We start from the raw sequence: 23,817 nt of genomic DNA, 5'->3' as shown, positions 1-23,817 counted from the left end.
TTATCTTTACATCACGCCACCCTTCCAGATTGCAAGGTGGTGGCAACTGATACCTTGCTCTCAACAGAGCCGAGCCCTGAGTAAACCCCTGGTAAACATTGTGGAAAGGAGACTGGAGTAAATCTGGCTTAGGTTAGAAATGGGTTCTATTTTCAACAACAATGTGAACTCAGTCCCAGTGCAGGAGAGGTGGATGGGAGAAGTTCCTGTGAGGGTGATGGGGAAAGCTGGAACGTGAGCCCAACAGGCAAATGGGAACCAGGGATGTCTTTATTCAGCACCACAGCCGGCTCAGAGGTCCTGGGGCAAGCTCCGAGCTTGAGAAGTGAGGGACAAAAAATGCAGAGTAGGGTAAGATGAAATGAGACAAAGTCATCACTTCCCAAAACCTTCACAGTGAAGGAAACACCTCCCACTGTCTGGAGGATCCATGGGAATATTATAATATTTGTTCCAAAAACATGACTGGGTGGATACAGAATTACTGACGCAGACACAAGCAGCTAATTGAATTCATACGTAGAAACCCTGGACACCATATGGCCTCAATAAAACGTGGGTCCGTAGCTGTTTCTTAGCAGATGGTTATTCATTTTCATAATCTTAAATCAAAAGATCATTTTTATATCTGGAGATCAAAGGCACTTAATGTCTCCTTGGTTGAGGTTCATAAAACTAAACCTCTGTCCTCTGTTTTGGCATTACGTGTGAGGCAGATGGGGGTTTTCTCCTGAAACCTTTGCAGAGGCTCTGGGCAACCACATCTGGGCAGCAGCTGCAGCTGTTCGCAGCTCTTCAGGGCTGGGACTTTATTTTCATTATACGGACGTGCAGTTTATAAAATCAGAAGGGACAGTTGTAATGAGCTTATGTAGCCATTTGTATTTCCCCACATTACTGGGATGTAGCCCATGTGAATATTTTGTGAGGAAAGTATTCTTTTTCCCTTAGGAAAAAATACTCAGAGCACCGTCTGACCTCTCAGATCCCATACTCAGCCCTGCGAAGTGGTGGTGTGAGGTCAGCGCTGTCCCTGCTCTGGCATCCTTGTGGGAGATGAACCCGCGGAGGTGCAAGGCAAGTCTCGGACTCCTCCTCAGCCGTGCGCGAGAGGGTGGGTGAGCGCACGCCTCCGAGGCTGCACGTCAGTGCTGCTCCGCCGGCAGCCAGTGCAGGGGAGGAGAAGGGGGCGAGATGCATTTACGTGGAAAGTACTTTCACACCCACCAAAAAACCTCTAGGATAGCCGTGATCTTTGCCACCTAAGAACGAAAGGTGTGTGGTTACTCGGAGCACCGTAGGTACAGGTGTCAACAAATCGAGTTCTGTATATAAATCTCATTTTTACAGTGGCTACCTGCTGGCTGATGCACAGTTCTCATCGGTGTGAAGGTGTAACCGAAACGCACCTCCCCTCCCGCGAACCCACACTGCTGGAGTGCTCTTTGCATTTCAAACGCTGATGCATGCGGTTAATATTTGCACCATGATCAGCAGGCATCTCCGAGAAGAGAACGAGCACTTCCCTGCCACAGCGCGGGTTTTGCCTGGCAGCCTCACCGCCTCGGCTGCAATATGGAAATGATCCTCCCCAGCAGACAGCAGAGTCCCACCTCGGTTCCCATTCACCTGGAGATGAAAGTGCTCTGGCTGCCAGTGTAGGCGGGGCAAAACTATTTAAAAACCTCATTAGAGAAAGTATTTGGGGAAGACAGCAACACCCTCAGTTGTGGTTTGCTCCAGGACTTCTCAGCCAGATCACTTCTGATACAGAGGGAAGGGCACTATGAGAGACATTCCTGTCAACTAGTACTTCTCGTAGGGAAGCCTTGGGTGTACTTTGCCTTTTACTCAGTCCCAGTGGGCTGTATTTTCTATGTAAGTACAGGCACGTTCCCCTCCAGGTGCTGTTTAGGTGAGGAGCCCGACTGCAGCGTGGCATCAGGGCTGCTGCATGGCATGTAGTGGTCCTGTTTTGCGCTGGAGGAATAAAGTCAGCAAAACTGTGTGTAATCTTGATTAGGCACAAATCCACCGTGAATATTTCCTATTCCATTTAATTCCTGTTTGTGCTTATTTCAGCTGAATTTGCAGCAGGAGCAATGCCCAAGCCACATCTGGCTCGTGATGCACATGGGATCAGACCGGGAGTTTGGGAGGAGGTGGATCTGGATTCAGAGGTTTGGCTTCTTATTTAGAAAATGACTGCTTACGTTCTCCCACGGCTGCTCCAGACTACCCCAGAGCTTAATGATATTCGTGTCCAAGTGTTTTTTAAGTCTGCATGACTAGGAAACGATCTCATGTGTATGGTTTGTCTGGCCTGTTAGGAAGGAGCCCATGCACCTGCATTTCCCCTACTGCCTGCATTTTCTTTGCGTCCCATTTATTCAAAGGGGTCAAACGCTCGCTAACTCCTAGTGAGTTAGTGCCAGTGCTCCCTTTTCCTCTCCCAACGTAGTCAGGCATCTGCACGCCTTAAGCAGCCCCTGGTTAACGCAGACAACTGCAGCCCTCGGCCAGCCATGAGGACATCCCACTCCCTCGCAAGCAGGTGCTTGATCCTGTGCGATCCCACAAGCCTACAAAGACCAGGCTGGGCGAAGCAAGTCCACATGCAGTATAAGGGCTTGTTCTCCCTTATGTCCAGGCCCGGGAGCCAACAGCATCCCTGCAGAAGTTCGGCTGGGTTCCCCGGGTGCCCCTTCCCATGGCACTGCTTCAGCCGCCTGCCAGGTTTCGCCCCAACCAGCTTCCCACACCAAGCTGCTGCGCTCTTCACCTCTGCCACGAGCCCTGACACACAGCCTTTGCTCCGCTGCTAATGATACTTACAGTCTGAACTCAGTCCCCCCAAAGCGACCAACAGGCATCTTACATGCCGTAAGCACACAGACCTTGGCCGAGAGACTCGAGGTGTGGAAGTCAAGGTTTAACTCGTCTGTGTCCTGGCATGAACTGTGGGATGAACATACTCCCAGGGTCTCTTCTTCTGCCTGTTCTGCCTTTATTTTATTAGTATTTCTAGGAGGTCTGTGTAATCTTTTTAATCCAGTTAGCATGTTCAAAATACTTCTTACGTTAATATTTGACTCTGACGCAATGTAGTTTGGCCCTGTTGCTGTTGTTACCTGCGTCCCCCAGAAAGAACAAAATCTCCCTAGACTAGGAGCCCCGGTGGTATTGATTCCTGCTGGTGTGCATGAATGCCAGCAGAAAATAAATAATGCTGTCGTTAAAAGCTGTGGTGTTTTCTAAGTCAGATCTAAAGGCACCCTACTTTCTTTGCTTTGCATATTTGCAGAGCACCATCCTTTCTGCTTTTCAGATCTGAAAGCCGAAGCAGAGAGACATCTGATGAGGCTTCATCGCTGACTCACTGTTTGATGTTAGGCAGAAGGAGGAATGTGATCAGATACCATTGTGCAAAGCATCCACCAGACAACTCTGTCACTTGGAGGAGAAGCAACTCCTGCTCCTGAGCTGTCCTGCCCGCAGCTGGCTCCCTGCCGGCTCCCAATGGTGTGGGTAACCCCGCGCCGTCCCCTGCCCCGCCTGAGCTCCACAGAGACCAAGCAGCCTGGGCACCGCAGCGAGGACATCAGCCCCTCTGAAATGGCTCTTAGGCCGTGTGCAGGCAGAGGTTCGGGGCTCTGCTGGCGCTAGCAGGGTCAGCCGGCGGTGTGGGAGAGGCTGCAGCCCGGCGCGCAGCCGGAGGGGTGTGCACGGGTGTGCACGCCTGGAGTTCTTTCTCACGAGATGGTGCAACCGGCCGGCAGGGAACTGGTTAAACAGCGTGAGCTCCCTGGCTGCCTGGGTTTGGCTGGCAGTGCGAGGCAGGGCAAGGATGTCACCAGGAAGCTGGCATGTTTTAATAAACAGAGTATCAAAGTGGGCTAAAGTCTCTTATTATGAATTGTAATGTCCACAAATTTTGCCACTTCCAAATAGTTTCCACCTACATATTCCTCCCACTGCTACACTGGGTGTTGGCAAACCTCTCCGCTCCAGGAGGGGAATGGCTTTCATTTGAATAGTCCTCAGGCAAGTTTCACTGAGCGGTGCCAGCGTCATGCCCGCAGCTCTCACGTGCCCGGCAGCGATCCAGGGCAGTGCCGGAGGGAGGGCCCTTCGCTTCCCCAGCACTCCACAGAGACAACAACTCTCGCTAGGTTTTCCCAGCGTTTTATCTCAGCGCAGTCCATGGTAGCCCAAACCGAGGTAATTAAGCAGCGATGGGTGTGCATACTCGCAATATTGAATCTTGACTTATTCTAACCTGCGGACAATTCCTTTCATCGCGGCAGCGAGCGTGGCCAGCTGTGCTGTCGAGATAGTGAGTCACACACACAGATGCAGCTGAAACCACCAGATTTCACACTAAATTCAAGCTTTTGCAACTACCTGCAGGCTACCAGAAGGACAAGGCAGAGCTGCGGTGGCTTTCAAACTGCCCCTCGGATCCTACACTGTTAAGTCCCGCAGTGCCTCTCTCGGGACCCTGCCTTCCAGCTGATGGTTGCGGGCTCTCCTACTCGTGCCTTAGACACTACAGCTGGGAAATGAGACCTGCAGACCTGGGAGCTGCCGATCCTGAGCGCTCCTGGCTCGATACATCCTCTGCTGACCAAGATGCTGCAGCACCGCAGGCCTCAGGCTGCAGGGAGGCAGGGGGTGTTCAATGGAGGTGCCATCCCACGTAGCTGGCAGCAGGCTTCTGCCCACCAAGTGCTTTCGTGTCCGTCCCAGAGGCTGGAGATCGCCCTGGCTCAGGAGAGGAGCCACCATGTTTACTGAGTGCGAGTGCACCCCACTCCTCCGCTCTCTTACAGTTTTGCGTCCACGGAAACTTTTCCTTCTGCAAAAGGTAATGGGTATTAATTACGGAGGCCCGGAGGCTGTCCGTCAGATGCTGAGGGCTAACCGCATCCGTGCAGCGCCTCCCGCACGGTGTAACCTCAGCGTCCAGCCTTGGCTGCTGGGCCAAGACATGGCTGTTCTTTCACCTCCGGTGCCAGTAACCTGAAACGAGATTGCTGGAAACGAGAGAGAAGGAGAGTCAGCGATTTGATTACAGGCCACAGGCACATGCCTGGCCTTCATGGGTATATTAAGTAAGAGACATTTTAAAACAAAACCACCCTCAGTAACCTTATCGTAAGCTTGAATCCACAACCCATCTGTTATCTCCCAGTGCTGCCCACATAGGCTTCCATCAGACATCGGTGCCAGGGAATTTTGGAACATTTTCCCCCCAAATCGCTGTGGTCGGGAGGGGACAGTCCTGGGGAAGGGGCAGGTCCTGGGGCTCGACCCCCCCTGCCTGCCTTCGGCGTGCCTCCATACCAGCCCCCAGCCTTTTACTGTGCCTGTAAATAACTGCAAATCCCCCTTGGACACGAGCTGCTGCTGTCCTGTGACTCTCAGCCCTTCTGAAACAAGCACTCAGGAGACCTGCTGCTCGGCAAAATGGCTTTAGAAAAATTAAGCCTTTTTAAACATTTCACTGCTGCCTTAATCGTGCGTTGTAAAGGAGCCCTCCGCATAGAAATAATTCAGCAAACAAAATCAAGAAGGCAAATTGATGATTGCATCAGCCCTAGCTTATGAAAACTGATCCCCAGGAAAATGTAATTCAACTCTCCAGCAATCTAACTTGGTGCTCAAGAATGTAATAACTTCACTTGGATCCTCTTTTTAGGGGGACTCCTAAATCCTTGGCAACGTCCCTTAAGGTCATGAGCAAATCCTGATATGGATAATTGTTTGGCAAGCACAAGAACAGTAAAAGGGCTAAATAATTGGGGATTACCTCTGACCCTGATTTGTAGCTCACCACCCACTGCAGGAATGTACCGAATATCTGAAAGAGCAAGCGGGAGTCAGACAATTCATGGGCACGAAACTGTCCACGTACACTTGGAGTGAACTTAAAATGCAGAGCAGGTTGGCCCCAAACCTCATTTTTCATTAGCAATCAGCTGCGGCAAGCTCTAATTATTTCTGTTGCCTTGGACAGGGGGTCAGTGATGGGACAGGTCAAAATTTGTACCTATTATTTTCACCCTTTGTTTGGAAAATGACAGCTTGGGTCTTCAGGGCAGAGACAGGATAAACTCTCTGATTCAGTACCCATTACTTCTGCTGGTTACTTTCTCCTGAACTGCAGGAAGGGACAAATCCACACATCACTTCCATTTTTTTCTGATGATTATTGCTGGATTTGTTCGGTGCTTGTATAAAAGACAATCTCTGCTTTGAGAATCTGCCCGGAGCTGTGATCGTGCCCCCATTCGTACCCAGCGCTCCATTTTCGGTCCCTAAGTCCTGTCCTCCACGGTGGGCTGGGTCGGCAGCATCACAGCGGACCCTCAAGATGGGCCAGCAGATCAGGGCCGTCAGTGCCAGGTTTGCGGGCTGAGACGCAAGATACCGAGAAGACCGTGCCGGGTGGGACAGCCTACGCATCTGCTCTTCGGGAGCTCCGTGTCATGGACACAGCACTGCACTGTTTATGTGGGAGACGCAGCTGGGATCCCGTAAAGCGTTTTTTGTATTTATAAACCTTAGATTTGCGGCCGGCAGAGTTCTGCAAGGCTCTGACTTCCTTTAGGATTCCTCCTGGTAACAACATGCACCTTCAGACAGCGGTGAGCCTTAAAAGGCCTGTCTCCATTGCCCATGTCACATCTCTCTGCGCTCTCACGTAATACCTCCTGACCTCAGATTCCTCCCAGCGTTGAGCGGACCAGGACTCTCGCAGGCGATAGCGGAGGCTCTGTGCCGTGCCGGGAGTTCTGCTGTTACCTTATCTTGGTAAATGCGCCTTTTATCTGATGAGCTTGCCTCTACTTGTTCAGCATTCAGCAGGGAAAATGACCATAGCCCTTCCAGAGGAGAGGTTTGCTTTGGCAGGTACACACCATTCTAGTCGGGCTCAGCGTTTTGCAACAGCTGGCGTCTAAGAATTGCAGCTGCTTTGCAAAAGCATGAGAAGTCCTGAACTTCACAGCGATTACCTGTGGTGACTCCTGGTTATTTTTTTTGTCTGTTTCCAAAGTTCTGAGGCTGCAGGTTTCATTGGGGTTATGCATAAGCATAACCTTTTGGTTCGGAGGACGCGTGAGACTTTTCCCAGTCTGTGTGTGGGGATGGGTGGCACAATGACCCCACAGCGGTGCCGGCGAAGCCCTTCGCCCCACACTGCACCCTCGCCACGGCCTCAAGGCTGCAGCCCCGTCGGTCCTGCCCTTGCCGCTGCATGCCCACCCCGCGCTCCCCCGGGACGCTGGACCCACCTGCCCAGGGGATCCTGTGGGGACCCAGGACCCACCTGCCCAGGGGATCCCGTGTGGACACTGGACCCACCTGCCCAGGGGATCCCGTGGGGACCCAGGACCCACCTGCCCGGGGGATCCCGTGGGGACATCAGACCCACCAGCCCAGGGGATCTTGCTGGGACACTGGCCCTGGGGATCCCGTTGGGCCACCAGACCCAACCCATGGGGACATCGGACCCACTGAACCCACCGGTCCGGGGGACCCCACGGGGACCCCGGACCCTCTCCGCGGGGCCACCGGGCCCGCTCCAGGAGGATCCCCGGCCCCACGGGCTCCGGCGGGGCCACGCGTGCCGGCGCGGCGGGCGGAGAGCGCGGGCAGTGCCGCCGCCGGGTGCCGCCGCCGCCGCCGCGCAGCCGGGGGTGCCCCCGCCGAGGCCGGCCCAGCCCCGGGGCCCCGGGGGCGGCCCCGCCTCCCCCGGCACGTTGCGGCGCTGCCGACACGTGAGGCTCATGTGACGGGGGGGGCCCGGGCCCGCCCCGGCGGCCGCCAGACGTGCCGGCAGTCACAGGGTAGCGCACGTCGCTCCCGTCCACCCACTCGCCCGCATTTAACCCGGCCCGCCGCCGCCCGCCGCTCCTCAGCCCGCGCGGCGCGGACGCGGCATGAGCAGCCCGCCCTGAGCGCCGGCCGCCCCGCTCCGCTCCGCACCGCCCCGCACCGCTCCGCACCGCTCCGCGCCCCGCCATGGAGCGGGTCCCCAGCGCGCAGCCCCCGCCCGGCTGCCTGGGCAAGCTGCCCGCCCTGGAGAGCGGCGAGCTGCCGGGGTAAGCGGCGGGTCGGGGGGAGGACGGACTGGCCCCCGCCGCGGCCCGGCGGGACGGGGATAATATCGGTGCTTTCGTTTCGCCCGTGCAGGCTGGACTTCGCGCACATGTACCAAGTTTACAAGCCCAGGAGGGGGTTAAAGAGGAGCGAGGACAGCAAGGTAAAGCGGGGGCTGCCGGCCCCGGGAGGGGATGCTCCCCCGGGAGGGGATCTGCCGGCCCCGGGAGGGATGCTCCGCCGGCGGGGGCTGCCGGCCGCGGGAGGGGATGCTCCGCCGACCCTGGGAGGGATGCTCCCCCGGCCGGGGCGGCGGGCTTGCGGCACAGCCCCGGGGGCGGGGGGACCGCGCACACTGGCACAAGCGGCGGGGAGCGATGGCCGCGCAACCCCCGCGGCCGCGGAGCGCTGACCCGCTGCCGCTGGCTTTGCAGGAGACCTACAAGTTGCCCCACAGGCTGATAGAGAAGAAGAGGCGCGACAGGATTAACGAGTGCATCGCGCAGCTGAAGGACCTGCTGCCCGAGCATCTCAAGCTGACGGTAGGTGGGAGCGGCCCCGGGACCGGCCGCGGGGCCGGACGGGCCGGGCGAGCGGCGCTGCCCGCCGCTGCGGTTCTCCCGCGGCTCGGCCGCCCATCGCACCGCGGGGCGGTTATTGTTAGCATTTTTATCGTTCCTTTTTTATTTTTATCTGTATTTTTACCATTATTTTTATCATTATTATCTTTATCATCATCCTTACAATTACCAGCATTAGTATTACTACATGTCCCCCTCCTTTCTTCTTGTTTTTCCCCCTCTTTATTTTTTTTCCCCTTGTGCCCCCCGGTGGCCACACGCCCAAGCCGGGCTGCAAACGCCTCCCAAACTTTCCCAGGAGCGGAGTCCCTCGAGTGGCTTCCTGACCTGCTGGAGGGTCCCTGTGGCAGCTGCTAGGGGAATTCTGCCCCCCCCCCGCCCCCCCTGCTGCTGCCGAGGGGAACCCCCGGCCCGGTTCCCCGGTGCTGAAGTCACAGTGCCAGCGAGAGCAGCAGAGCAGAGAAACAGAAGACTTCTCTTTGATTTGTGCGGCTGCTCCCAAAATACCCGTAGGATTTTGCAATAGCTTTTTCTGGAGCCTGCTTTTTAACTGATTTTCACGGAATATTGTGGTTTATAGCGCTGTTGGCCATCAGGGCACTGCCTTTAAGCCTTTCCCCCCCAAACCGTGTCGGTCCTTCCCCTGTTTGGACCGTGTTGGCAGCCCCGTCAGGCTCCCAGGTGCGTGGCCGACCCCACGGCAGACGCCAACCTGTCCCTTTGCTTTCAGACTCTAGGTCACTTGGAGAAGGCTGTGGTGCTCGAGCTCACCTTGAAGCATGTGAAAGCACTAACTAATCTCATTGAGCAGCAGCAGCAGAAAATAATTGCTTTGCAGAATGGTTTACAAGCGGGTGAGTATTCAAATTGTATCATGTGAGAACCTGCGTGCACTTGATGGACTTTCTCTCGGAGTCTTTGAAATGCAGTTGTGACACTTAGTGCCTGAGAAGGGAGGAGGCAGGAGTTCTTGCCCTTAATCGCCGTCATTTTCTCTTGCTTTGCTTATGGGCTTTCGCAAAAAAGGAGGCATTTCTCAATACAGTCGATGTAGAGTGCCCTGTGGAATTGTTAAGAAGTTAAATGGATTTTAAGTAGTTTTAGTTTAAAGCCCAGGTTTGCTGTGAGGTTCTCTCCAAAGCCATGTGAGTCTTTCCATTTATCTTGATGAGCTTTGGATCAAACCCACTTTTGTTTGTTTGGGTGGTGTTATTTTTTTCTCCTGAAAATACATGTAAATCTGCCTTCTATACACACCTTCTGTAGGTCTCTTTCTTCATAAATGAGCTAGCCTATGCTCTGCAGGCAGAGAGGGGACCTGGTGTATCAGCTTATCACGCTGTAGATGCACTTCCTCCTCCTATTTTCACATGTGGCACTCACGTGAATCTGATAAAGTAAAATTTAGTTTTTCTGAAGCGCCTTCCACTGCTCTGACAGCCACAGGGAGTGCAATAGAGCTTTAAGCTGAAGCAAAATGGCCCTGGGTTGGAGCTGCTGGCGGACAGCCCTGCTCCAGGAGTGCTCTGCCTGGAGAAGGGTGAGGTGCCTCTGCCTTGCCTGGGGTGTTTCCCAGAGGAGGCACCAGCTTGGTTCATTCCTTCCCTCTGCGCTTCAGCACCTCTTGAGGGTGGCATATACAGTAAATGCAGAACTAAAATATTAAGTTTAAAGTTACTATGTGAAAGTGGACAGGAGGATGTTCAAATAAAAATGCATGCTTATGCAGAAATCTGGGGGATGCTCACAAAGTTCGTGTTGACTGCCAAGTTCACCTCTCTAGCTGTGCTGTGACTGAAGTTTAATATTGCCTCCAGTCCGCCTTGAAGATGGTAATGGAACTATTTAGCAGGTTGTTAATTTTTAATTTCTTTCTGTTAATGTTTCCTCAGGTGACCTGTCATCAAGAAACCTTGATTCCAGCCAGGAAATGTTTCGATCCGGTTTCCAGATGTGTGCCAAGGAAATGCTGCAATACCTGGCAAAGCACGAGAACAGCAAGGACCTGAAGTCGTCCCAGCTGGTCAGCCATCTGCACCGAATGGCCTCCGAGGTACTCCAGGGTGGAGCTGGCCGCAAGTCCGGAGACATCCCTCCTAAAATGGTGGACTTGAAAGAGAAACCCATCTCCTTGACCACAGCGGCAGAGGGACACGGGAAAAACTGCGTGCCTGTGATCCAGAGGACATTTGCTCACTCCAGCGGGGAGCAGAGCGGCAGCGACACAGACACGGACAGCGGGTACGGGGGAGAGCTGGAGAAAAGTGACTCCAAATCTGAACAGCAGTATTTCAAAAAGGATACTGAACTCAAGTACGCTGTCCAGGAGAGAATAAGCTCTATTAAGCAAGAGACTGAGGACCCGCCGGCCAAAAGGAGCAGGCTGGAGTCGCCGGAGGATGAGGGCCCTTTTGGCAGCGACATGATGGGCTCTTCCAGCAGCTTCCTGGGCCCCCATGCTCACCAGCCTCCCTTGTGCCTGCCTTTCTACTTGATCCCACCATCCGCGACAGCCTATCTGCCCATGCTGGAGAAGTGCTGGTACCCGGCATCTGTACCTGTCTTGTACCCCAGCCTCCCAGCCTCTGCTGCAGCACTTACAGGGTTCATGAACCCCGATAAAATCTCCCCGCCTCTGCTGATGCCCCAGAGACTCCCTTCTCCCGTACCGGCCCACTCCCCTATCGACTCCTCAGCTCTGCTTCAAGCTTTGAAGCAGATTCCTCCTTTGAACTTGGAAACCAAAGACTAAGCGCAGTGTGACTTTTTTTCTTTTTTTTTTCTTTTTTGTTCTGTTTTGTTTGTTTGTTTGTTTGTTTTGGTTTTTTTTAGTTTGAGACTTTCACTTTTATATGTTGGCTGGACTGAGGTGTGGGGATAAAGTTCACTGCATGTAGGAAGCTAAATCCCCTTTTCTCTGACTTGTCAGGTAGCTTGGAGAAGGATGAAGGATGCACCCAGGTTAGCGATTCAGAACTACTTCCAAAGGAAAAAAAACCCCAAAAAACAAAAATAGAAGGGTTTTGTGCTTTACCCCTGACCTTCTTCCCTCTCTGCATCTACAGAACAACCAGTTGACTCAGTCAGCTGCGACAATATTGCAAAGCTGTGAAAAAATATTCCATGAGGCAGATTGGTTTTAGGGTCTGTGAATATAAAAATACGGTACTTCTCATAAAGGCTTGTAGGGCAACAGCCCCGCTGCCAGCAGTTTGAGCTGAACTGATTTGGTGCCCCATCAGTCGCCAGCATCCGAGACTGGTGCGGCCACCCTGAGTGCGGTGTGGCAGTGGTGGCAATGCCACCGAAAGCGTAGGAGGAGCAGAAAAGCGGTCACTGCTCGGTCATGCACAGTCAGGTAGACTTAAGACGGGTTTCTCTCCACACCTTTGCTGATATATATATATATATATTTTATTACTTTTTTTTTTTAAGAAATAAAAGGTAGATGCTGCTTGGAAGCTTTACATGGCGTACATCTAATAAATAAATTAACACGTGCCCCTTCCTGTAACTTGAGCTGCTAGTTTGGGCAGGGTAGGGGAGAAAATATCCCAAGGATCACTTTGCCTGTTGCACCTGACTGCAGGCCTCTCTGGCTGCTGCTGTACAGCTTCACTGGGTCTAGTCTGTTGGAAATCAGAATGGTTTTCTGAGTCCCGTCAGTGGGGACCCAGCTGGTGAGCAGCTGCTTCCTGACCGGGGCAAGTCAAGGGCTTCCTGCGGGAGGGAGCAATTCAGCCGAAGTTGACAGCGCAATGCCCGCTGAATGTGCCCCTGTCAGTGCCTTTGAAAAATTAAAAGACTGGGATTTTCAAAGGAGTCTAATCCCAGTGGGGTTTGAGCATCTAAATTCCTTAGTCTCCTTGGCAAACCCTGGCCCACATTACTGTATTAACGAAAGAGGGTTAGGGTGTTGACACTTGTCCCATTAAACTGCGAGAGTCTTTCTCTGCAAAGGAACATCGCATCCAATTTGGCTTTTGGTTTTGGGTTTTTTTAATGAAAAAAAAACCCAACACTTCACTGCAAAATGCAGTTCTGTGTTTTTTGGTTTTTTTTTTTTTTTCTTACTGGTTTTGAGAACTCATGTCCAGAAACCCTGTTGTATGGATTTTCATTTCGCCCTCCCATTGCACCAGCTGTTGAGATGCACTATGCTTGATTGCAGATTGTGTTCTAACGTTTATTTTGTTGTTGGTTTTGGGTTTTTTTTTGGTATACAGTTGTTGCCTTTATTTGTAAAATCCTGTTATAAATATATATATATTATATAAATATATTAAAAGGTAAAACGTTTCAGATGTCTATTATTTGTATAACTACTTGAGCAGAAAGAAGTGAGAAATATGAATGTATTCTTGTTTCTGGGTTGTCTTGTTTTTTTGAAGAGAAGAATTTTTTGGTTTTCTCTAGGGAGAGGTACAGTGTTTATATTTTGGAGCCGCCTTCAAGGTGGGATATTGTACATATTTTTATCTTGAGTAAATGTTAAGTAGTTGTTTAAAAATACTTAATAAAATAATTCTTTTCCTGTGGAAGATAAGGGTTTGCCTCCTGTGCTTTTAAGTGTTCAAGCAGGGCCGTTTTGTATGGTCTAGTCCAGCAGTTGATGGCGAGCGGGGCCCAAAGGCAGCTCAGGGTCCCGTTACCCATGTCCTCAGGGATATTTGTTTATTTTGACTCCCTTGGCACCTTCGGGGATTTTTCTGCTTCCCGATCCCAGAGGGGTGCCAGGAGAGCCTGGCTGGCTTTTCTGCTCTCCCTATTCTCTCCATGCTCCCTGAGCCGGACTTTTTGGTTCATCCACAAGGAGGTGGGGGTGGGGGTGGCGGGGGGGGGGGGGTAGCCCCTTGCCGTGGAGGATGCATCTTCTCTGCAGGCTTTGCCCATTTCTCAGAGGGAAAGCTGTCCTGGCTGGCGGGGGGCTGTCAGGGAAAGCCCCAGTTGCCTCCACGGTGGACCTGTTGGGCTGGGAGGCATGGCCGCCATGCTGCTGCTGGGTGCTTGGGCAGGGCTGGATCGTGCCTCCGCCGGGAAGGAAGCCGTGCACGCTGCCATGCTGCTCCCGTGCACCTCTGCGATGCAGTGCTGCTCTGGGGCTGCCAGCTGGCACTGCAGGCGATGGCGAGCAGCCTGGTGCCTCTCCACTCACGCTGGCTGCACAACGGGCTCGGGGGGATATCGTATGCATCTGACCACGGGCTCCTTCCCTGCCTCTACAGCAATGACGCATGGTTTCTGGCCGCTGTGCAAAACAGCAATGACGCCAAACCTTTCCCCAAAGGCAAAAGATGGGCGAAGCGCAGCTCTGGCCTGCGAGGGATGGGTGGAAGGACTTTGTTTCCCAGCTACCCACAGATGGGGCATGGGCACTTCTGCGGGATATTTCAGATTTTCACAAGGCAGATGAATCACAAAACATGGCAAGTGGTTAAATGGGGACAGCACTGCTCAGTCTTGGGCTGCGGCATCTCTGGGACCCTGCTGGAGGAGCAGCAGGTGCCCGGGGGCTGCTGTTAGGCTCCAGTTAGCATTAGCTTGAAGTAGCGTTAGTTTAAGTAGCACTAGAAAAAAAAATACAGGATTGCTTGTATTAATTTATCTGGGGCCTCCATGCCTCCTGATGTTTATTTTGTGGGTTTTTTTTAATTAGGGCTAAATATTGATCCCACCAAAGATGCCTGCAAGTAATCCTGCTTTGGGGACAGCGTTTGGTGCTCAGTGCAGCAGCGTTTACAGCCTTGGCGGCCAGATTTCTGGCTCGTTTCCGTGGCTCTTGCTCCCCTTCAGTCTCTACCTTCTGACCCACCTTGTCATATGGTGGGAGGACTGGCAGAAGCTCCAGATCCTCAGTCATGGAGGGGAAAAAAATAGTATAAAAAGTCATGGAAGAGGGAAGGTTTATAGAGGAAGCGAAGGCTAACGATGGGCTGGGGATTTCCGCCGCCACCCTGGCCCAGCGCCAGCAGGACAGGTGAGTTCTCTGGGGCAGAGCCGGCTCTGGTGGCCCTTGGTCATCCCTGTCCGGCAGCACGGGGCATGGGCTGCGCCTGTGGCAGCATTGTGTGGGAGACGCCCTGCCCATGGACCGCCACGCCGGGGGCAGCCCCCCTGCCCAGCCTCTGCCTGCTGCGGGGCTGCTCCGTCCCACCGCAGCATCACCTGCAAGGCAGCAGAGCCGGTGCGTGGCATCCTGGTGCGGCAAGGCCAGGGGCCGGCGGCGGCCGAGGGAGGAAGGTGATGGAGGGGCTAACCCCCGGCATGGCGCCAGGTCGTGGCAGCCCGTGCCGTGCCGCACCAGCCGGGTGTGCTGAGTTCCCCGGACTTGTTTTCATGGTCTCACCCAGCTCTGACCTGCCTCAAATGTTGACACAATGTCACGTTTCCGACTGCAGTCTTTCATGTGCAGCCGGAGGCTAAATACGGCTGCTGGTTCCTGGAAAAAGACGTGCCTGGCACCCTTTCAGCAGAAACCCGATCCCCATGCAGGCTTGGCACAACAGCTGAATAACATGGCAATAACTCTTTCAGCAGCATTTCAACCCATAAATAGGGCTTCCCGAGCGACTCCTTGAAGTAAGGCAAGAGGATACAACGATTTTTAGAAAAAGCAAAAAAATAAAGCCAGAGTGCGTGAAAAGCAAGTGCGAGGAGGCAGCCCGGTTCCGAGCAGATCAAAGGATGTCGTGGAGATGCTGAGCGTGGTTTGGTTAGTACAAGCGCAGGATTGCCTCAAAAGGAAAGAAATGCTCTTGAATTTTTTAACATCTCGGTCCCATTTTATACCAGCCCTGTGGAAGCAGGATAAGAGCCTTCCTGAAAGCGAGGGCCCTTCCTAACCCCAGTGAGGACACACAGACACATAATTTTAGCTTTTCACCACCTGTTTGGAAAGCTCCTATAACCGAGTGCTATGGGACTGGATGGTTTTTACAGGCATGTACCCCGGGAGCTGCTTATTTGCATTATGCATGGACCAGGGCCTAAAATAATCTGCAGTGACGCACATTTTTTGCTGTGATTTTTTTTTTCCTTTTTTTTTTTCCCCCTTCTTTTCCAGGACTCCATTTTTCTGAATGTGCCATGACTTTTGAGGACCATGCATGGTTAACCAGCCCCAGGGCTCCCGAGTCCCTGAATCAGCACATCTGCCTGCGGACACCCGGCCGAGGGGGAGCGCTCCCCCCCAGCCGTGACATGGCCACGACAGGGAGAAGTGCCCTTCTGCTCTGCCTTGGCTTTCATCTGCAAAGCGTGTAGCTGCAAGTGCCGCATGTTTACAAATGCAGGCATTGCAAGATCCCTTGAACTGTGTCCTAGTACAAAAGAGGCTTTGAAACAAGAAACACGTTGTCATGGCATGTTCCAGGCCAGCAGCACCAGCCTGAACCAGATAATTGCTGTTTCTGCTTTAGCTGCTTCATCGTGGAAAAAGCAGCAGGTCTTGAGCAAGTCTTTTTTTCCCTTTAGATGTTTGGTGTGATGCTTGGGATGGAAGGAGAGGGTCGGGAATGCCCAGGCAGGCAGGGGTGGAGGTGGGATGAGCCCAGTCCACAGGGCTGGAGGCGAAATTACTCTGCTGGGCTCAGGTCATGTAACCATAGCCCGCAGAGCCGGTGACACTGACCCTCGCTGTGTGACACGGGGTATTCATGTTTTGTAACCCTGACTCACGGCATGCTGCTGCCAGGGCCAGGAGGTGCAGCTCTCACAGTCCTCCCATGCTCCAGACCTTTCCCATCGCCCTTCTTCTGGTGCTTCATGGCACTCGAGAAATATCCAAATGCCTCTTGGTGCCAGCTGACCAGGCAAAAAATGCTAATTGGCTCCTACACTGAGTATGTTCATTATGGCCCCTGGGCTTAATGGCCAGGCAAGCAGAATCCCTGCACCACCAGAAACAGCAGGAGTGATGGAAGGGGTGCCTGTGCTTTCATGCCCACCCTCCCAAGGCACTGCACTCCCATGCTGGGGTATTAAGAACTGGAGGGTAATATTTCCACCTGGTATTTTGAAATAATTTATTTTTTATACATTTCTCTTTCTCCCAGGTGTGTTTTTGCCCCAGGTACATCACTCTGTGGGGTTAGTTACTGCCATTACACCCAGTGCCTTTGGAAACAGCAGAACAGTAAAGCTCTGGCTGGGAAGGGCTTTTCACTGCACGTGCCTTGTTAAAAACTGCAAAATTGGGGAAGGCCGGGTAACAGCACACAGCTGGGGGAAAACAGAGGAGTCTGGGGCTCGTTTGCAAGAACCAGTGCCAAGGAACACCTGAAAATAAGGCAGATCTGCCCTCTCTTCTTGTGCATGCTGCTGCTCTCAGGAAAGTAGGACCTGGGGAGGGTCTGTGCTGGGTTGCTCCCATGCCTGACTCGTTACAGCACACAGAGCTGCATTGCTGCCCAGACTCAGGCTGCCAACAGTGCTGATGCAGGGCTGGCAGGTTAAGCAGGTGGGTGTCTGCCACGGGATGCTGGGCCCTGGTTGGGCTCAGTGCTGTTCCGTACCCATGTGCGGCTGCCCGCCTCTGCTGCTGGGACCCTGCTCTGCAGGGGTGAAGCACTGATGAGGAAGAGCTGGGTCAGCCATTGGCACCCCCGGGCTTGTCCCCAGGGGTCTATCTTATCTCCTCCCCAACCTCTGCTTTTTATTCTATTACCCAGGGTAGGATGCCACTTTATCATTTTCTGAACAACAGCTCAGGCCAAAAAACGGTGGCAGTGCTCTGTTGCCACCAGAGCTGTTGCACAAGAAGGCATAATTAATTTTCTCTCTGCAATACAGCTTTATCTTTCCTTCAGCCCGTGGTGCTGCTGGAAGTATTGCAATGTTGCCTTCCCCCGTGCAGGGCTCTCCCAGTAGCCTGGCCATGTGCCTCTTTTTCCAGTGCCAGCTAGAAAAAAGGCAAAGATGTATTCTGCTCTGAAAGTACGGATGAATATGCAAACAATTAGGTCTGAAATGTTACTTTCCCTTGTCATGGGGGTATGCACAGGGTTTGTATTTGCACTTTTGCCTGAGGATGTATACAACATGACTGTGGAGCTGAGCAGCTTATGGAAGGTTTAACTCTTAACTTCTATTCTTGATGCTGAATCATTAATAAGGTTATGCCCATGTTCAGGGCCTTTCCCGGCGCTCTCCTCCCACTGCAGTGGGGGTTTGGAAACTCGCCGGCAGAGTTTTACTTCAGCTATTGATTCGTGCGCACTGGGGGTGATATTTTTTCCTGAATGGAAGGAGTTGCTGATGATTATTGCATGGTATTAGCATGTGTCATTGTGAAATTGGTATGATTTGAGATGATAGGTGACCTATGGGCATAGGCAACCACTTTCTAATGTATTCTAGCTGCATTATGCTGCACGGGTAATGCTGGGGCTTGACAAGCTATTACTGTTGCTGGTACCATGCTGATTAAAAACCCCAGCTCACTCCCGCTCCCCATTGAAATCAGTGGGAGGTCTGTCACTGCCTTCAGTGAATGCTGGACTGTATCCAGATTTCACTTCATAGTATGCATTATTCCATAGGATTAAAGCGGTGCAGGGAGTAGGATTCCTCTTCCTCACTGATCTCTACCACTTAGATATTTGCCTGGGAGCTGGCTGGGACACAAAGCACCCGACCTGGTTTCAGTGTCTACCCAGGGAGGAGACGAGTCGTGTTTTCTCCATGGCGGCTCTAATAGCCATACGAGCAGCAGTCGCAGCAGTGCCAAAACAAAACACTCCTGTAGGTCAGCCAAGGCTGAGGTGCTGCTCTGGGGGCGCAGGTTAAATGCGAGATGCAGAGCAGCCCCAGAGCATACTGGGCACCCCCCCTGGAGCAAGCATACCTGGGTGGTAGGAAGCCGAGGCAGGGAGTCCTGTACATTGCTGTACAGTCGAAGTGTTCGGCCTCGCCAGCGCACTGGAGCCCCAGTTTGCAAATGTAAAAGCTGGAGCACACCCTGGGAGCAGAGGAGGCGACCTTGGCTTAGTGTACACCGGACAGGAGTTTGTTGAGGAGGGTTTTTCTCTGGTTTTTTATTTCAAACGAGTGCTTGACCTCAAAGCTGTACTGGTTGCTCTGGGGCTGAATTCTCTCTGTAGTGTGGCACGGCTGCTCGGGGCACTGCCGTGGCTGCAGGCGCTGATCCTGCTGGGGCCTTGCCTGTCCCTGTCCCCACCGTGCACCCATGCCCAGTGATGGAGCCTTTGGGTGGAGGATGACTCAGGGCCCCGTGCAGGAAGGGCCACGGATGGAGGGGGTGGCAGTGACCTTCCCCCCCTGTGCTGCTGGGGAACTGAAGCAATCTGTTTATCATGGAAAAAAACGCTCTTTTCGGCAATTCAAATGGAAACTTCCCAAAATGACTATTGCAGAGCTTTCCCCTTGAATCACTGGGCCTCCAAAGAGCAGCTTTCTAAGATGATGCCCTTGGGAAAGCTGTCACCGGCTTTGGCTGTGCCATGGTGGCTCCCTCCCTGCAGCACAGCCAGGCTTGGTCTCTCCTCAGGCTTGTTTCTATCAGAGCATCTCTGCTCAGTTGGGCTGGATGAGCAAAAAGCAGGTCCAGGAGTGCAGGAACCCCTGAAGGCCACAGACTGGGGCTCAGCTCAGGGGCTGAGCCTGGCTTTTGGTCCACAGGCTACAGTAGGGGCTTTCTCCAGGAGGGACAGGTGAGTGACCACCAGCACTGAGGTGTCCCACGAGCCACACCACTTGGTTTTGGAGGATAAAAGGCCAGAGGATGCCGGTCAGCTCTGCCACCCCATGCCAGGTGCTGGAAGGCTCTAGAGATGATGGGCACCATGCTCGCCTCGACTCAGGGACCACCCTGGGATGGAGGCTCTGACAGCATCATCTGTTGCCATCTCACAATGGCTGTTTGCCTGTTTTCCCTGCCCCCTGGCTGCCCGTCACACTTTCTATGGTTTAAATGAGTGTCCAAAGGTCATGGAGAATTCAGCCTCTGCCCAGTGCCTCACGTAGCTAAATGAATAAGGAGTGAGTGTGCAATGCGTGACTCAATCTGCTCCCACGTGCAAATCCGTTGGGTGCTTTGTATCCCGTGCTGACATGGCTGCTGCAAAACCTGTGCTCGTGGAGAGCATGTTTTGTGCGTTGCCTGCTGTGCTGTGCCATGCCTACAGCCCGTGTGCCTTGCATGAGGCCCCTCGCCTGGCGCATGGCCCCTGAGGGATGCTCCCTGGCAGCCAGGGTGGCCGATCCCGGGCAGGGCAGCGGGCATGCTGCCTCTGCCACAAGGCGTTTCCGGGCCAGCGTAACCACAACTGTGTGTAAAGCTCTGAGTTGTCAGCCTTGCAGATCGGGAGAAGATATGAAGGAGCTGGGTGTTGCAAGGAGTGGGTGGCCACAGAACCGGGCAGGGGGTGGGGAGGAGGGCAGGTTATGGCACCCCAGTGATCCCTGCTGCCACCTTCGGAGCAAAGCTCCTGGGGATTTTTCTGCATTTATTCTTGGCGACCTGCGGTGCTTGTCCCCATAGTAACAGAGCAGCCCAGCACGCAAGGCTTGGTGATGTCCCTGGTCCCCAGGTGGGAATTCAGGACCTGTGAGGCCTGCATGGTACCCCAACATGTCGGTGGGGCACACAAGCCTGAGGACAGCTTCCCTGCACTTCAGAGCATAAGTGTTTGCTGTGTCTCTGCAGCCCTGGAAAAGCAAACAAGAGCTGCCAGCTGAGGGGGTGGCACAGCCAGGCAGGCATGGGGCTGGCCAGGACAGGCCTGGGGCAAGGGACAGCTGGTGGCAGATACTTGTCCCCGGTGCCCAAGGCTGCATGCCGGGATGTGCTGGTGCTAATGCCGTGCTGGCTGCCAACTGAGCACCTGTTCTGGCAAAGCCTGGTGTTGCCATGCGTGTGACGAGTGCGAGCCCTGGCTGCTGCATGCTGGTGAGCCATTAACCACAGAGGGGTTTTCCAGCTGCAGCCAGGCTCCGGCATGCACCTGGGCACTTGAGGTTGGGAGGCATTTGCAACATGAGCTTTTTGAAGCCAGGAGGGAGGCAAAGGTGTTTTTAAGGAGATCGGCAAGATCGAGATCTCCATGCAGATCCCAGAGCCACTTGGAAGATGAGTCAAAGGATTCCTGAAATGATTACAGCTGTGAGGTGCAGCAGCACTGTCACATCCACTGCCAGCAGCACTGTCAGGCTCCCTCGGCCAGCTGCTCATGTTTTCTGCTTAATAAGACATATTAGGCAATTTCCCATTAAAAATGTTTATGGGAATATAGAAATATTCACTTATATAGAACTTGCCGGGCCCATTGCACAGAGTGGTGGTGAGAGTGACTGGAATTGTTATAAATCTATCAAGAAAACTTGAGATGGAGCCCACTGCGTGGCAAGGAGGTGGATGTACTGGAGCCCCAGTGGGGACCAAGGTCCTTCAGGAACCAGGATGGGAGACCTTGCTCAGTGGGACAAAGCACCCCACCAAGCAGGACAGGGCCAGCATGGGACCTGCGCCACATCCCTTGGCGCCTAGCCGCAGGCAGTGTGGACAGGTTTTTCCCTTGTGTGATTTCCCAATGGCCGCAGGAAGAGCATGCACAGACTTGATCTGGATTAAATCAAAGGAATTTTTTTTTTTTCATTTGCTGTCTTATGCGCTGACCACCAAACCACATCCTTCGAGCCTGAGCCCAGTGCAGTGAAACAAAAACTAGGCCAGGGCTTTTTGCTTTTTTTTTAATTTTATTTAAATTTTTTTTCTTTTCTTTTTTTTTTCTTTTCACTTAATGCATCAGTTGGGTGCAAAGCTGGCACACGCCTCTTCTCCAGCTCCTCCATTCCCCACAGAGCCCAGCGCATCCCCATGGGACGGCCACCTCCCTGGGTAGCCTGGTATTTCCCCCACCCCGATTGCCCCAAGCGAGCCGCTTGCAGCTCCATGTGACGCCTGGGAACTATCCAGAGCACAGCACTGGAGGGGAGCAAATATAAAGGAATAATAAGTAATGACGTCCTGGCGGATTGTGTTGTCGGGACCTACTAAGACGCAACGCAGGGATTGTACTTAGCTCTCAGCTGACTGCATTAAGCAGCCGAGTGTTTTACAGCCTGGCTGTGTGATCAGAGCAAACTGGAGGGGACGCATCGGCAAAGAGACCCTGATTGCTGGCAGAGGCAGTGGCTGCAGTGTGATACTGGTGCCTGGGCAGCATCCCGAGAGCAGGGCTTGCATCAGTCGCTATCTGCCTGTATAGGGAAGTTCTCACGTTTACAGAACAGAGAGCAGCTTTATTGTTTTATTTTGCAAACCAAAACCAGCCAGGAGTTTCTGAAGTGTCTGCCATCCCCGCAGAGAGCTGTTTAGTCATGCCTGGTGTGTATGCATGTGAGACAGAGTGTAGGGGAGGGAGTCTCTAGGACTTTGCAAAGATTAAAGATTTATGCTGACCCTTGAATCTGATCCAAGGCTACTAATCTGCCCTGATCCTATCATATGCTCAGGGTGGATCTATTTCACTTTCCTTTATGGTACTCCTGACTCACTCCACTCCCACTCCAGGCCAGGCCAGTGGGAATGGGAAGCAGTAGCACATATTTGTTTGGGTTTGCATTTAAAGCTCTGGACCTGTAGTGGGTGCAGCTCATAAAGGAAACCAGTGTGGATAAGATATGGGTGAGCTGAATGCTTGGAAACCACTCCCAAACACAAGCTGAAGTGGTTTGAAATCAAGGTGGAGTGATGTACGGAAGGCACAATACTTGGCAGCTACGCCCAACGTGTGAGAAAGGCATTTAAATCCAAGGTGGTAAGGTAGGCAGGGGATCCAAAGTGCTTCTGAGGGAGACAGCTTGCTGCCTTGCAGGGTCTGTAATGCCAGGTGTAACGTCTCTAGCAGAGAATTGGGTATTGACCCCCTCCATCTGCCCACCCAGCTTCTCCGGCTCTGCACTTTGCACCCCTGTGAGAGCTCTGCAGGCTGCAGGAAAACGTGCTGGGGGTACTGCTCATGCCCTGGCACTGCTCCGCCTGGGAAATGGCTTGCTTGTGCTCCATCTCCCTGTACTGAAATGCTCCTGATGGCTGCTCGGGATTTAGTACAAAAAACAAAGTGTAGAGGAAAATGCAGACCTGATTTTGTTGAGGGCAGAATAAATCTCCTCTGCCCTTGAAAAAAAACCAAAACCAAAACAAACAAACAAAAAAACCCAAAACCAAACCCACCCAAAAAACACAGAAGTGTGGCAGAAAGAGAAATAGGAGCTTTCCACTGTCCCCTCCACCCCTGCCTGCTCTCTGCCTCACCCACACGTCAGGCTTGGTCTGGAGGAAGGCTGGGGATGCCAGAGCAGCCCGGTCTGTGTGCCAGCTGCACTGGGGATGGATAACACCCACACGGGCACCACTGGCAGTACCAGAGCCACAGGCAGACAAGCAAACAGTATCAGTCATACGGACCTGGCCCATGGCTGAACTGACCAGGAGATGAAGACTGAGGTGTATCCTATTTCAGGTCCCCTGGGACATCCTGTTCTCCTGATAACCGATGATACGTAAATATAGCAAATGCAAAGCGAGGCACTTTCCTGCCATGCCTTGCTCAGGCTGCATATAGAAAGGGGCTGAAACCTAGCAGCGCGATTGGAAACACCCATCTGCAACTGTGAAATAGGCATCATGCTTTATTTTTAGTTTAAAATGAAGTTCCTGTTTGTAAGGCCAGAAGGGTTACAGGAAAAAAATACGATGAAGCGGGATCATTTACTGCTATTTTTCTTTTCACGTGTCCTTCCTTCCTTCCTCCCTCCTGAGAAATAGGATGTAGCACATCGCTATTCCAGGCTGCAGCATTCGCTCACAGGAACGCTGGTTTCTGCTCCCTGCGAAGAGACCCATTATGCCTTGTGTAACAAAAGACACCAGTCTCCCAACCACGCCAATTACCCTTGATTTCTAGTTGCTACATGAAGGCGCTTATCTCATGTAAATGAAATGCCGTCTTCACGCTGACTTGCACTTCCTTTCTCTTTCATCAGTTTTGGGCTGCCCCTGCCAGGCAGGGGTGAAGGGCAGGTCAGGCAGCGGCACTGGGGATGCCCCCCCCATCCCATCAGCCAAACCCCCTCCTCCCCGGGCAGCCGATCACACCCAGCAGCGGTG

The 23,817-nt window shown here is 53.0% G+C and overlaps 1 protein-coding gene across 1 annotated transcript; it reads left to right on the top strand.

The window, feature by feature from the left end:
• Positions 1-7,831: 7,831 nt before the first annotated feature.
• On the top strand, positions 7,832-13,233 carry BHLHE40 (basic helix-loop-helix family member e40). Its single transcript, XM_055806336.1, has 5 exons — positions 7,832-8,108; positions 8,200-8,269; positions 8,541-8,648; positions 9,418-9,541; positions 10,580-13,233. Exons 1-5 carry the CDS (start codon positions 8,029-8,031, stop codon positions 11,437-11,439), a joined length of 1,242 nt encoding a protein of 413 aa, XP_055662311.1. The 5' UTR covers positions 7,832-8,028; the 3' UTR covers positions 11,440-13,233.
• Positions 13,234-23,817: the final 10,584 nt, after the last annotated feature.

The sequence above is a fragment of the Falco peregrinus genome, chromosome 5 (assembly GCF_023634155.1).
Source record: "Falco peregrinus isolate bFalPer1 chromosome 5, bFalPer1.pri, whole genome shotgun sequence".
NCBI lineage: Eukaryota > Metazoa > Chordata > Aves > Falconiformes > Falconidae > Falco > Falco peregrinus.
This window is presented reverse-complemented; position numbering and strand designations above follow the sequence as displayed.